General features: G+C 43.1%; 1 protein-coding gene across 2 annotated transcripts in view; it reads left to right on the plus strand.

Annotated features, from left to right (window-relative positions):
* fbxw7 (F-box and WD repeat domain containing 7) overlaps positions 1 to 11,082 on the plus strand; it is a 102,184-nt gene extending 91,102 nt beyond the window's left edge. For both annotated transcript variants that reach the window (XM_088008879.1, XM_088008882.1), the window contains exons 10-13: positions 934 to 1,115; positions 2,810 to 3,035; positions 3,830 to 4,040; positions 8,870 to 11,082. In XM_088008879.1, the coding sequence (XP_087865005.1) occupies positions 934 to 1,115; positions 2,810 to 3,035; positions 3,830 to 4,040; positions 8,870 to 9,138 (888 nt within the window). In that variant the 3' untranslated portion in view covers positions 9,139 to 11,082. The remainder of the gene's footprint in view (positions 1 to 933; positions 1,116 to 2,809; positions 3,036 to 3,829; positions 4,041 to 8,869) is intronic.
* The last annotated feature ends 1,776 nt before the right edge of the window (positions 11,083 to 12,858 follow it).

Consider the following 12,858-nt stretch of genomic DNA (forward strand, 5'->3'; position numbering starts at 1 on the left):
CTATCTAGATGGAAACAGCATAACATTGCCCCTTTAAAATACCTGGGTAGAGAAAACCTTTCAAAGAACCTCAGCTTGATGTGAGAAACTTATGAGAAAAGAAGCAAAACATAAAGAAGGTTGGAGAGGTGTTTGTTTGGATGCAGCTTGCTTGAAGTGTAGAAAGTGCGTGCAGTGAAGCAAGATAAGATATTGTAACTGGACGTTACAGTCGCGTACAGCGGTCAGTGAAGGTCCTCTGTCCCTCACGGGAGAAGGAAAGTCTGCCGCTTCATTTTCACTCCTCTATCTGCGCCAATGTTCCCTTCAGCTGGAGCTTATCAGGCGCAGTCAGAGGTCACATGTTCTACAGGAGAGCGACAAGCTTCAGCCTGACGCTCAGAGCACCACAGCTGCTGTCCCCCACCCACCCAAACCTCACTGCCAGAGTTTCACTTTAATGCGTTTAGGATAATTAAATCGACCCAAATGTGGGACAAACTGCAGAGACGCAAATTCAATTGATCAGAAAGATTTCCATAACTGCTGTAATCAATAGCTAATCAGGCATCCCTAATGAGGATGAATGGACGTGTTTTATTGAGGACGGTTGTCAACCCCTTTCTCAACAACAATGAATTGTCTGCCTTTCAAACAGATAAGTGAGAGTGATTCTAACAGCTGGCTGAGGAACGGGGTATTTTGCCCGTGAGCAGGAGCGGCGTGCAGCAGGCCTTTCTTCCAATAAAGGGTCGCAGAAATTGAATTTTTCTTTCTTTTTCCCTTCCCATCCCCCGAAGGCAACATGAGGTCGACGGCAAATGAAATCCCAAATGAGATTTCCAGTTGTGAACCTGATGCTGGTGTGTGTAAATGCAGACCGGGGGGCCAGTCCTCCGGGAGGCAGCGAGGATTCCTGACTCTGTCTCTGTGTCCCCCACCCCACCCCCATAGTGTTTACGGACGTTGGTGGGCCACACCGGGGGCGTGTGGTCGTCCCAGATGCGAGACAACATCATCATCAGCGGCTCCACCGATCGCACGCTCAAGGTTTGGAATGCAGAGACGGGAGAATGTATCCACACCCTCTACGGGCATACCTCAACAGTACGCTGCATGCACCTACACGAGAAAAGGTAGGAAGCCGATCCGCCCATCAGCCTCTGACTGCTGTGCTTCAGGAGACATTCTGTTACCGTTTTCTAATAGGAACTGAGTCCTTTAGAAATCCACCTATCCGATTTTAATATCCGTATCGGTGTCAATATCGAAACACATTCTAGGTTGGATTTCTGTAACAATGTGGCCAATCCATGAGGGCAGATCTATTTAGCACCGACTGAACAAATTAGAGTTATCTTTAAGTGTTGACCAAACTTGTGAAGCTATTGGTGTATGCAAGTGTGTTTTACTGGTGCAGAGTTATCAAATAAATTAGTATTTCAGTACATTTATGTCTGTTTAAAAAAAAAAAAAGGGAAAGAAATGTTTTAAGTCAATTCAGCACTGTTTTTTTTTTTTTTTGGGGGGGGGGGGTTGTATCAGATTGATATTGGACCTCAGATATCTGTATCGGTATCAGAAGTGAAAAAGCATAATCAGTGCATGCCTACAGTTCATGCAGTGTAACTTTCTAGAGCAAAACAATGTATGTTTAGTTCACAAATATTTTAATAAATAAGATTTTCTGGTTTGGTATGATTTATTAAAACAGAGACTAAATATACTCCTGCAGCCATTATGTCTTTAGCTTAGTATGTAGATACTAAGCTCATCATGGTTGACACCTGTTTAGTGCCAACTGTAAAAAAAAAAAAAAAATGAGCCTGTAGTCGTTTATTCCTGTTCCTTGTGATGAACAACCGGCAGAGCAATCAGGCAGAAAGAGCAACAGCAGCTCTGGAGCAGAGGCCTGTAGCAGTTCTCCTGCCTCTGCAACAGGCAGCTCACGCTTTCACAGCGAATAAACGGAGCCTGTGAGGCGTCTTAAGTGAACTGCTGCTCACTTGTTCACGCTGCAGCACTCTGGAGATTCAGAAGTGCTCTTTTTGCCTCGGGGCCAGCCGAGTTTTTTTTTTTTTTTTTTTTTTTTTGTGTGTGTAGTATTTGATTACTCACCGGGTGGAAAGAACATGTCAGTGATTTCCATCTTTTAAAGCGCTGCAAGGCGTTGACTAAATAAAGAGCGTGAGCTTTGTAGTTATTGCTGTAATATTTTCTATCTAAGCGATTTACGAGATGCTCCGGAAGGTTTGCAGGTGTTTGTCTGCGTTGTTCAGTTCACGGCTGATCGAGGTGAAACCGTGAGGGGCGGCGACCAGACTCTACACTTTGAAACCCGTCTTCCTCCTAACCTACGATCATATTGCCGTCTGTCGTGAAGACGTGGCTCGAGGCGGCCGTTTGAACTAAGGAGCACATTCTGTACTTTCAAGTGTGAACATGAATGTTGCAGGATGCTGCCGCTATTTAACTGATGACCGATGGAGAATGTTGAATCTTAGAAAATCATTATCAAGCCTGGGTGGATATGGAAAAATAATATCCTGTCAAAATAAAAGTTTTCATATTGCCACCTTCCTAAAATAATGGCCTAAGTTACTTTCTGACAAAAGTGATTTTTTTTTTATTTTTTTGCCTAAAAATGTATTTTTTATATTTTAGGTAGGTGACGATATGTTGATATTGATGTATATCACAATATAAAACAAGTTACTATTTTTGAACTTGAACTACATGAACATCTAATCTGAATATTTCTGAAGCAATTTAAACAGAGTTTTGCTACTGAAGCTGAATCGCCACGTCTGTGTTTGCGGTTGATCCACAGGGTGGTCAGTGGCTCTCGTGACGCCACGCTTCGTGTCTGGGACATCGAGACGGGTCAGTGTTTACACGTCCTCATGGGCCACGTGGCAGCGGTGCGCTGCGTCCAGTACGACGGACGGCGGGTGGTCAGCGGGGCCTACGACTTCATGGTCAAAGTGTGGGACCCAGAGACGGAGACCTGCCTCCACACGCTGCAGGGCCACACCAACAGAGTGTACTCCTTACAGGTGAGCTGAGTCAGCTCCAAGAGCCGCCTCTAGATGGTGTGTGTCTTTCTCACGCTTTGTGTGCCGTTTAAATTTCACCAAAGTGAATTTGGGAAGGCTAGTTGATCTTTTGTGACTTCTGGAAACATTTGTTAAGATCTTTAAAATGACAGAGGAGAAATGAAAATTGTTGCTACACAAATGTAGCACAGTTTATTAACATCACATTTTGTTGAATTTTGCAAATTTGGACTGGCTGGTCGGCCTTTCATGACCTCTAGAAACTTCTTTTAATATGTTTTTATCTATTTTTATTTATTTATTTTAGTTTGAACATAATAGCAGAATAAAAGAACAGTCATGAAAAAGGAATGCAAAAGTTATTTTGTACCACAATAATCTTAACATGCTCGAAAAAGAGTAAGAAACTTTTGAACTCCTACCCCATAAACTCGGACCATGTTTTCAGATGGATTAATAAATGTTTCCAGACATCATGAAAAGTAGACCAAGCCCTCAACATTTACCAAATCAACTGGTAAATGTGCTACATTACTGGTAGTTTGTGCAAATATTTGTTTGTGCTGCTATCATTTTAAAGATATTAATAATTTATATATCAATAAATGTTTCCAGCCCCGCAAATCAACTCTGCTACATCAATAAATCGATCCCTTTCAATGAGTTTAATCAAAAGTTTGTAAGCAAGAATGCTGCTTCAGCTAAATGTTTTTTTTTTTTTTTTTTTGCAATCAGCTGCCAGCTGCAGTTACCCTGCCTGAATATATTTAAAGCGATCGTTTTGATTCTCCCAGTTTGACGGGATCCACGTCGTGAGCGGCTCCCTGGACACGTCCATCAGGGTCTGGGACGTGGAGACGGGGAACTGCATCCACACCCTGACGGGTCACCAGTCCCTCACCAGCGGCATGGAGCTGAAAGACAACATCCTGGTCTCAGGCAACGCAGACTCCACTGTTAAGATCTGGGACATCAAGACGGGCCAGTGTCTCCAAACGCTGCAAGGTGAACACACATGGCTGCTGCTTTCACTCACTTTTTTTTTTTTTACATATTTGTTAAAATTATCATGTTGTCATATCGTAAGACAGGTAATCTGTGAAAAAAAAAAAATCGAGCTCCAGCACTAACTGCATAAATACACCACTCAGTCAGTAATAGCCAATCAGAGCCAGGAGGAGGGTTTTAGTGCTGTTAATCACTCTCATCCTCACCCTCTCCCACTGGCTCTTTCCAGCTAGTTCACCATAAATATAGCCTGCTACCAATGCTATCATTACTGTGGCCTCTAATGATGGCGGTAAACAGTTTTTCTGTGGTGGTTAGTTGTTTTTCCACCATTAACTCATTTAGCAGTGCGTTCACAAAGTTAATTGACCTAATACCTAAGCTAAGACCCTCCTCCTCGCTCTGATTGGTTGGTTTTGACCTGGAGCAATGTATTTCCTCAGATGGCAACAGTAGCACTGTGAGGAGGTGGAGAAGCTTTATTTTTCACAGATTATGTTTCTCATATCGCACTATCACAACATTGTGACAGTTTTCAAAAATATGGGGCAAAAAAAGTATTTTTGTAAAAGTGTCATACTGCAGCTTTGATGGCACAAATAAAATATTATAAGCACCAGGGATGGAAGTAACTTATCTGACCCTTAGGGTTGATACATCTTCTGTTTGTTCACTTGAAGTAGAAACATCTGCTTAGCTGTTTACTTCAGGAGAACCTGAAGATGATTGTTTTATTATTGATGAAAATGTGGGCATCCTCACCTTTGTGAAGAACTTTGATGTACAGCAGAAATTATTGATGAGTATTTAATAATTCACATCTCCTGATAAAACCACACAAGTTGTAAACATGTGGTGCGGTACGTGGACTGCAGCTGACCTCGGGTCAGAAGAATCAGAGCTGTGTTGCCATGGGAAACACAGGTGATTTCTGGAAGCAGAGTGAGCTTGTTGATCGGCTGCTAGGTCAAAGGATTATTAGTTATTATGCAGACAGTAGCAAACAGCCGCTGCTATCACATTCATGCTGGCATCACCAGCATCACGTCCGTCAGACATAATGGAGGAGCATGGCTGCCAAACACCAACGCTGCTTCCAGTCGGAAACATGTTGGTAAAATTAAAGGATTACTTTCAACCTAAAGATCCCGGGGGTATGAATAATTCTGAGCTTGATTGTATATTATTGAATGCCCAGTACAAATGTGTTGCTTTTATATATTTAGCCAATGTGTTTTGGAAGTGTATCCAGTAACAACCTTGTAAAAACATTGTGATGGTGATAAATTTTCTATTTATTCTACAGCCATAGATATTCTAGCAAACACTGATACCGTGACATATTTTCTGTTCCTTTCACACTTCACCTCCTTCTAATATTGAAGCATAATAAACAGCCATCGTATTGTGTAAAAGCTAATGATGGTGGGGCTAAACTCATTTGTTACATTTTTAGCTGCTGCAGTTCACTTTCACACTGCACTGACTCAAATGAACCAAACCCTTGGAAAACCTGTTCTCCCCCTCGCCTGTGGTGGCGCTGCACCAAGAACTACTGAAGGAATCAACATGAAAACCTCTGAGGAAGACATGAGCGCAACTTCCATCTTCACAAAATGTAAACAAAAATGGAGTGCCGCTAGATTTTAGCAGTTGTAGGATTTCTCTCTTGCCTTTGGTCAAAGTCCAGAAGCCACTTCTTTCACTAGCACAAGATTTGTGTGTTGCATTTACCCAGAATGCCATGCGGTATAGTCTGCCTCCTGCTTTTGGAGCGGTCTCTGTTCCGCTTGATGTTCACACATGCATTCAAACCGCACCAGAGTTAATTTCAACTGAATGAAGTTCACACCTCCCCAAACCAAGCGGACTGGACTTTCTAGACAAATGAGCTAGAGTTTGACTGAACAAGCCTGGTGTGAGTGCACCCTAAAACTTTGATCATACGTTGGATGCCGATAGAACGACAACTGAAGAGCGGCCGTGTAGTCATTGACCTCGGCTCAATGGTCTTGGAAAACTGACCCGATTCCCCCCAGTTTCAGTCAGACCAGCTGTGTTCAGTCCATGTTGTCCTCTGATGCAGATCCAGTTTCATAGCAACCTAACATTTTGTTTTTGAGAAAAGAAAACTTTTGAAGTTGATGTGGATCAACCAGGCGCTAGCATCATTTTGAGGATTTGAGTTACATCAGTGATGTTACAGATCCTCCTGCTGTGTGTTGAGATCCTGGTTCTTCTTTTCTTCCTCTTGCTGCTTGTTCCCTTGTGTCCTTTGTGTCCATTTGAACAGTTTTATCTCCATTACCAGGACTTAGTGCCTCACTGTAAGACCAAAGTCCTTTTCCTGAACACCCGTGGCTGTCACTGGTGCCCCGTCTCTAAATGCCCTCATTAGCAGCCTGCAGTCCAGTGAGCTGGCCCCCCACATGCCAGAACAGCATCTGAACAAAAAGATGCCCCAGTGAGAGCCTGGAGAGACGAGACGGGGGAGGAGAGGGCTCCAGCAGGAAGGGGCTACAGATCTTTGTAGGTCAAATAATGAGGTCATGATGATTTCTGCCGGTCATTAGTGTGTTCTGATTAGACCATAGTGAAACAACAAGGTCTTCACTGTCCCTGGACCATGATGAAGGTTCTGATGAAGCTGCTTTGTAGTGTCAGAAAGGAGGCCAGCATGGTGGTGGGAGCAGGGATAGGTTCTTAGGGAGGGGACTCAAACCCGAGAATTCATCCTCACACTGAAATATTCTTTAAAGGGGCAGCATTATGTAAAATCCACTTTTTTAGCTTTACATCCTGTTATGTTATTTTCATACATTATGTTATTCCAAGTATGTTTATTCCTTATAAACATACTTGGAGTGTTGCCTCGATTATTTCATACATGTTTGAGAAATCCTTTAATCTCCATTGTAACCATTAAGTTGTGCAAAACACCTGGATGGACCTAGCACCGCCTTCGAGGATGAAGCTCCTCCTTATAGCAGCAGTTTCCAAGCTACTGTGCTTATGCCTCACAGAGCAGCCCTCCTCCATGACTCCCCCAACTCAGCTCCTTCAGACTAGCCAGCAGCAATTAGCAAACACCTGGCGGAACGGCATCTGTTGGGCTCATTATAGGAGCTGCTGCTCAGTGCAATGCTGGTAAAAATGTTGTTAAAGGGTTAATAGAGGAGCCATGTTGTGATGACTTCTGGAAGGCCAAAGTCTTCCAGAGCAGGAGTCTCTTTAAAACTCCTGCTTCAGAAAGAGCAGGAGTTTTAAAGAGACAGAGGCCCAATTTCAAGATGTTAAATTATAAAGTAAAATGTCTTTTAAGTCATACTTGATATATACATATATTAAATGTATTATAACAACTGAAGGTTACAGAGTTATTTGATTGTGCTATAATGGCACTTTGTGGCTGTAAAACCCATAATACTGCCCCTTTAAATTCATTATTATTTTAAACTAAATGATATCATTGGTGTTTCCATCCATCCACCCACCCTTACATTAGCAGCAGCTTTTATTGCATGTTCAGTGTTCCTGATCTGTTCCAACTAAACTTTTCAGGACCTTCAGTGGTAAAAAAATAATAAAAAATAGTACATTTTTCCTGTAAAGCTTTATAGGAGGTGATAAACCTCGCTGATCCAGACAGACTAATATGAAACAAAACGGCAGTGGAAACCATGCCAGTCGCAGCCGTTGGCTCTGATCACTGGGACTATAACTTGGCTTATTAATCTAGTTCTCTTCAGGCCAGCAGACATGATCATGTTGTAGAAACAAATTGTCCAACATGACAGAAACGCAGTTTTCAGGTGTTCGCTTTCACACCGACTTAAATGGTCCACAAGACACACCGAGCTGAGCTCCACCTCCCGCTGAAGGAACGACTGTTACCAGTCCACAAGTTCAGAGGAAGTAAGTGATGGGCTGGAAAATCTCATTTTAGTTGTCACTAAAAACTAAAATGAGAAGAAAAAAACCCAGAAGGTGTCGGTGAGCCGTTCTCTCGCTGCATCAGACCAGAACTGAGCAGAAGAGGTTTAATATTTCAGTACGTATTTCCTCATTTTCTTCCCGTCTTCTGGCAGGAAGCACAGAGGAACTGGAAAGTGCAGGGGGTCAAGGTTATGATAGAAAATTATTTAAATCAAAAAAGTTGGATCAAAACTCTGGAGCCGGATCTCTGCCATCTCAGAAAGACCAATTGGATGGCAAAACATTGACAAACATGCACTTCGAATATTCATCATAAGTGATGTCAAACTGTTTCAAAATAAACTAAAAATCTACTGTTGCAAAAATATTCCATCACATTTCAGCAACAAGGCAGTTAAAGAGATTTACATCATGAAAACATTTTAAAAATTCATAAACGCATCATAAGGTGACCAACTGCGAAACCAATAAACATTGCATGTTGATTGGTGCCATTAAATCTGTGCAGGTTTTAGTATAAATTTATAGGAGCTCAGTGTTTCAGCTGTTTTGCAGTTTTCTGGAAGTTTGTTTCAGATTAGCGGTGCATAGAACCTGAATGCTGCTTCTCCTCATTTGGTTCTGGTTCTGGAGATGCAGAGCAGAACCAAAACCAGGAGACCTGAGAAGGTTTGGAAGGATGATACAACAGTTCAGTGATTTATTAAACTAACAGAAGTATTTTAAAGTCATATTTTCACAACTACTGTTGATTTTCTTGGTGTATTTTTTGACGGTTTCTCTTGGTTTTTCTCATCTGGTGAAGTTTGTGTGCTGAAGTCCAAACGCCACCAAACAAATTCCTCGTCCTGTCTTCTCCTAACCGTCCTTTCTCTGTCTGTCTGGTCCAGGTCCCCACAAGCACCAGAGTGCCGTGACGTGCCTCCAGTTCAACAAGAACTTTGTCATCACCAGCTCTGATGACGGCACGGTCAAGCTGTGGGACCTGAAGACGGGCGAGTTCATCCGGAACCTGGTGACCCTGGAGAGCGGCGGCAGCGGCGGCGTGGTGTGGCGCATCCGGGCGTCCAACACCAAGCTGGTGTGCGCTGTGGGCAGCCGCAACGGCACGGAGGAAACCAAGCTGCTGGTGCTGGACTTTGACGTGGACATGAAGTGACAGGAAGTGGTGCAGGGGAACACGCCGTGGAAGGACGAAGAGAGTGACCCACACACAGAGAGAGAGAGAGAGAGGAGGGGGACGGGAGCCCGGAGACCGAAAAACTCTTCATCTACACTCAGAGAGTCTACAATCACAAAACCCGCCGCTGTCCGCGTCTCCCGTTTGAGTTCCTGCTACGGACAAACTCAGTCCAGTCCCCTCTGACCCCCGGCCCCTCCTGCTGAAGGTGATCTGGAGGGAGAAACAGAGCGAACTCCCCTGAAACCGGCCGGCTTCGCACAGAGAACCCGCTTTCGCTCGAGTCGGACAGATTTTCAGATGTACAGAGAGATATTATTTTTTAAAACTCCCCCCACCCATCCATCCCCTCCCTCCCTCCTATCAGAGCGTGTGCATACAGTCATCACACGGCCATGATGACTGGCTTCCCCTCACAGTTCCTCCCAAAGAGCTGCTGGACGTGGTGGGGGGAGCGTCGGGGTGGTCCGGCCCGTTTCCGTCACTCCGTTTCCGTTCTCATCGCTCTGCACTCGGTTTTCTGGACTTCTGATTTCTCCACATAAACACAACTGTGAATTTCAGGATCTGAAGAGGTTTTTTTGTTTTTTTTTGTTGTTGTTGTTGTTGGTTTTATGCTTCATGCAGAATTTCAGTATTAGAGGAAGAATCCGGTCCGGTCTCTGTTACCGTCAGTGCTGTTCAGCTCTGGGGGGGGTTTCCTCAGAAGCTGGAGGGCTGAGGACAAACACCTCTACTATCCACTGACCCCGCGCCCTGACCCCACCCTGCCCCCGCCCCCCCGAGTGGCCAAACTGAATCTAATGCTGCTAGAGGAACCGGAACCAGAGAACGGAGCTTCTACTTGCTGTGACGTTTTAGTCCACAGGCGAAATTCCTCACAGGACTCTGTACGTTTGGACTTAAACCAGAAAGGCGACATGACGTGACGTGATCACCATTTTTTGGGGGGTTTTTTTGCATTTGTTTTTTTGTTTGTTTTTTTTGCCACTGAAACTTGAGCCAAACGTGCCTCTGCGTTTGAGGCTACGAGGAGGGAGCGCGTCCGACAGAAACTGACAGGAGACACAAACGAGGGGGAATTGTAACACTGTTAGAGAACGTGTGAGTGTGCGTGTGTGTGTGTGTGTTCAAGTGTGTTAGCTGGCAGCTTGTTATCACATTCCTCGGGACAACGCTTCTCCATCCTGTTCTTTGGGAAAAATGTCGAAATGCTGCGTGGACTGGCTTCAAAAAAAAAAAAAAGGTTAAAAAATAAATCAAACTAACAGATGTACTGATTTTAACTTGTGAATGAGAGAATGGCCCATATGTCTGTGTGAGAGACTTTTTTTTTTTCTTTTTTTTCTTTTGCCCCTCCACAGGTGTCTGAAGCAACAGAGGAGACCACCATCAAGCATCAGCTGGCAGGTCGGGCCACGGAGCGTCTCGGTGTTCCACCGAAACGAACACAGACAAAACACCTAGTAGCCAAAACAAGTCGTCTCAAAACCTCCCAGAGTCACAGCTCCAGCTGAACTGTGAAAGTGGTATAACACTGTATATTAAAAAAAATGAAAGAAAGAAAGAAAGAAAACAATCTCGCTCTATCTCCTCCTGTTGTTTTCTCCGTCTGTTTTTAATTTATGATCTGGTTTGAGAAATCAGATTTGTTGCAGGTGTTTTTATTTTGTTCAGTTCATGTAAAACTGCCTGGCAAAAAACAGCAAAAAAAAACAAAAAACAAACAAACTAAAAACAGACAAAAAAAACCTGAAAGGGATTGTGTATTTGTTTGATTCACTTAGAATTTTATTTTCTTATAACTTAAGTGCAATAAAATGTGGGTTTTTCGTTTTCATTTCAAGCATATCAGTTGTCTGTTTTTGTTTACCTCTGTGAAGGCATCTTATATGGTCAATAAAGCAAAACTATTTGGTTAAATTCTCCTGGATGGTCATCATCTCAGCTCCTCAGTTATCCTAATTTTTCTGGGATGAAGTGAATCTAAAACAAATAACAGCAATGATTTTAAAACCAAGAATCAGGTGGAGAAGTTTCAAGTTATGGACTTTCTCAAACATGGAAGCTGGAAGCTCAGTTACCTCACAGAGAGCCTGCTGGAGTCTGCATGTTCTCCCTCTGCATTTGTGGGTTTACCCTGGGTACTCCAGCTTCTCAAAGGCATCAACCAGCTGTTTTTGTTGAGAAATGTGCACAAAACTATCGATATTTCGATAATGTGGAGAAAACACAATTTCACAATTGCAGTGTTTCCATTAAATAATGCAATTAATGTCCCACGTGAATACTTTTGCTCACGCAATAAGTCGTTAATCTTCCAACCACTACCTGTCGTTATCTTTGTCGTTATCTTTGTCGTTTCAGTTGATCACAAGCTATTTTTTTTCACATCACTCCTGATATGAAAAAAGTGTTTTGATTGGAGTTTTGCGAAATACATCAATTTCAATACAGCTGGAAAAACCACCTCATCCTAACACAAAAACTTAATGAAAAATTTGCCTTTTTTTAATTGCTGTGCTTCTGTTAAGCAAATTTATTTCCATAATTCCTATTTGCGCAATTTTAAGCTCTACCTTTGGGTTTTTGTCTTCCATCAGTGATGCATCATTAGGCCACTCAGTTCGAGCAGCAACGGAGTCAGCCCTGTGCTGCAGGTTTCCCCGTTGCCTAGCAATGGCTGGTTTCTGGCCCAGGAAACAGTTTACTGTGTGGGAGCGTTGAGGGGGCTGCACACCGTCACATGAATGGATGTGTGTGGGGGGGAGAGGGAGAGGGAGACGGGGGTCTTTACTGTGGTTGGCAGGTCACTGCAACTGTTGCTTCCCAGACTCGCATCATGTTGTGTAAACAGCTGCTCTGCTTGTAAACTAAATGGATGTAATCTAGATTTATATACTCATTTCTGCTGTTTAGTTCTGGCTGAGTTGGCCTTTTGTTTCAAGTCTAGATGCTGCAGTTAGTCACTTTTACCTCCAAACAGTCAAACCAGCCCTGTAATCTTTAAAACTAGTGTGTCAGTATTTCTGCAGGATTTGCAGAGGTCGTTCTTGTTTGTTTCTGAGCTTTTGCTGCTCCTTCTCCCATCATTTTCAGTTCAGTGGCCAACTTCTATTTTCAGAAGAATGCCTTTTTGTTAACATGCACAGCATACAGTGGCTCAGAAATGTGTTGTAGACACAGTGGAGACATTTCTAATTCTTTACAGAGACAGACTTTGCTGCCATTTCTCTATCTGAATTGGTTGATGAAATATTATTTAATGAAATAAGTTGGCAGCCAGGAACTAGACAAAAGAAGTTTGGCACCCAGAAAACACTGATTTTGACCCCACTGTAAATGCTGATCAGCATCAGACATGTAAAAAATCTTATTGGTTGTGATGTGAAGAAAAACAAAAATAAATGTTCAGTTTGGTGCAGATCAGATGAAATATGTGGAAATCACAGCCAAACCTATGGTTATGGTGTGACCCCACTTCAACCTGCAGGAAAACTCAGGACTTTGATCACTTTAGATCCCCAAACTCACCAATTTTCAAGCCAAGAAAAGTTCAATGAAATACAGAGCTTAAAAACGACTCAAAAAAAAAAAAAGGTTCAATCCAACATGGCTGATGTCTTGTTTGTTGTATACTTGTCTATAGACGGGGCCTGGACTTTGACCCCAGCCCACGGCTGCAGGAGACTTCTGTAG

The sequence above is a fragment of the Poecilia mexicana genome, unplaced genomic scaffold (assembly GCF_051168715.1).
Source record: "Poecilia mexicana isolate PSO_F unplaced genomic scaffold, ASM5116871v1 scaffold_2, whole genome shotgun sequence".
Taxonomy (NCBI): domain Eukaryota; kingdom Metazoa; phylum Chordata; class Actinopteri; order Cyprinodontiformes; family Poeciliidae; genus Poecilia; species Poecilia mexicana.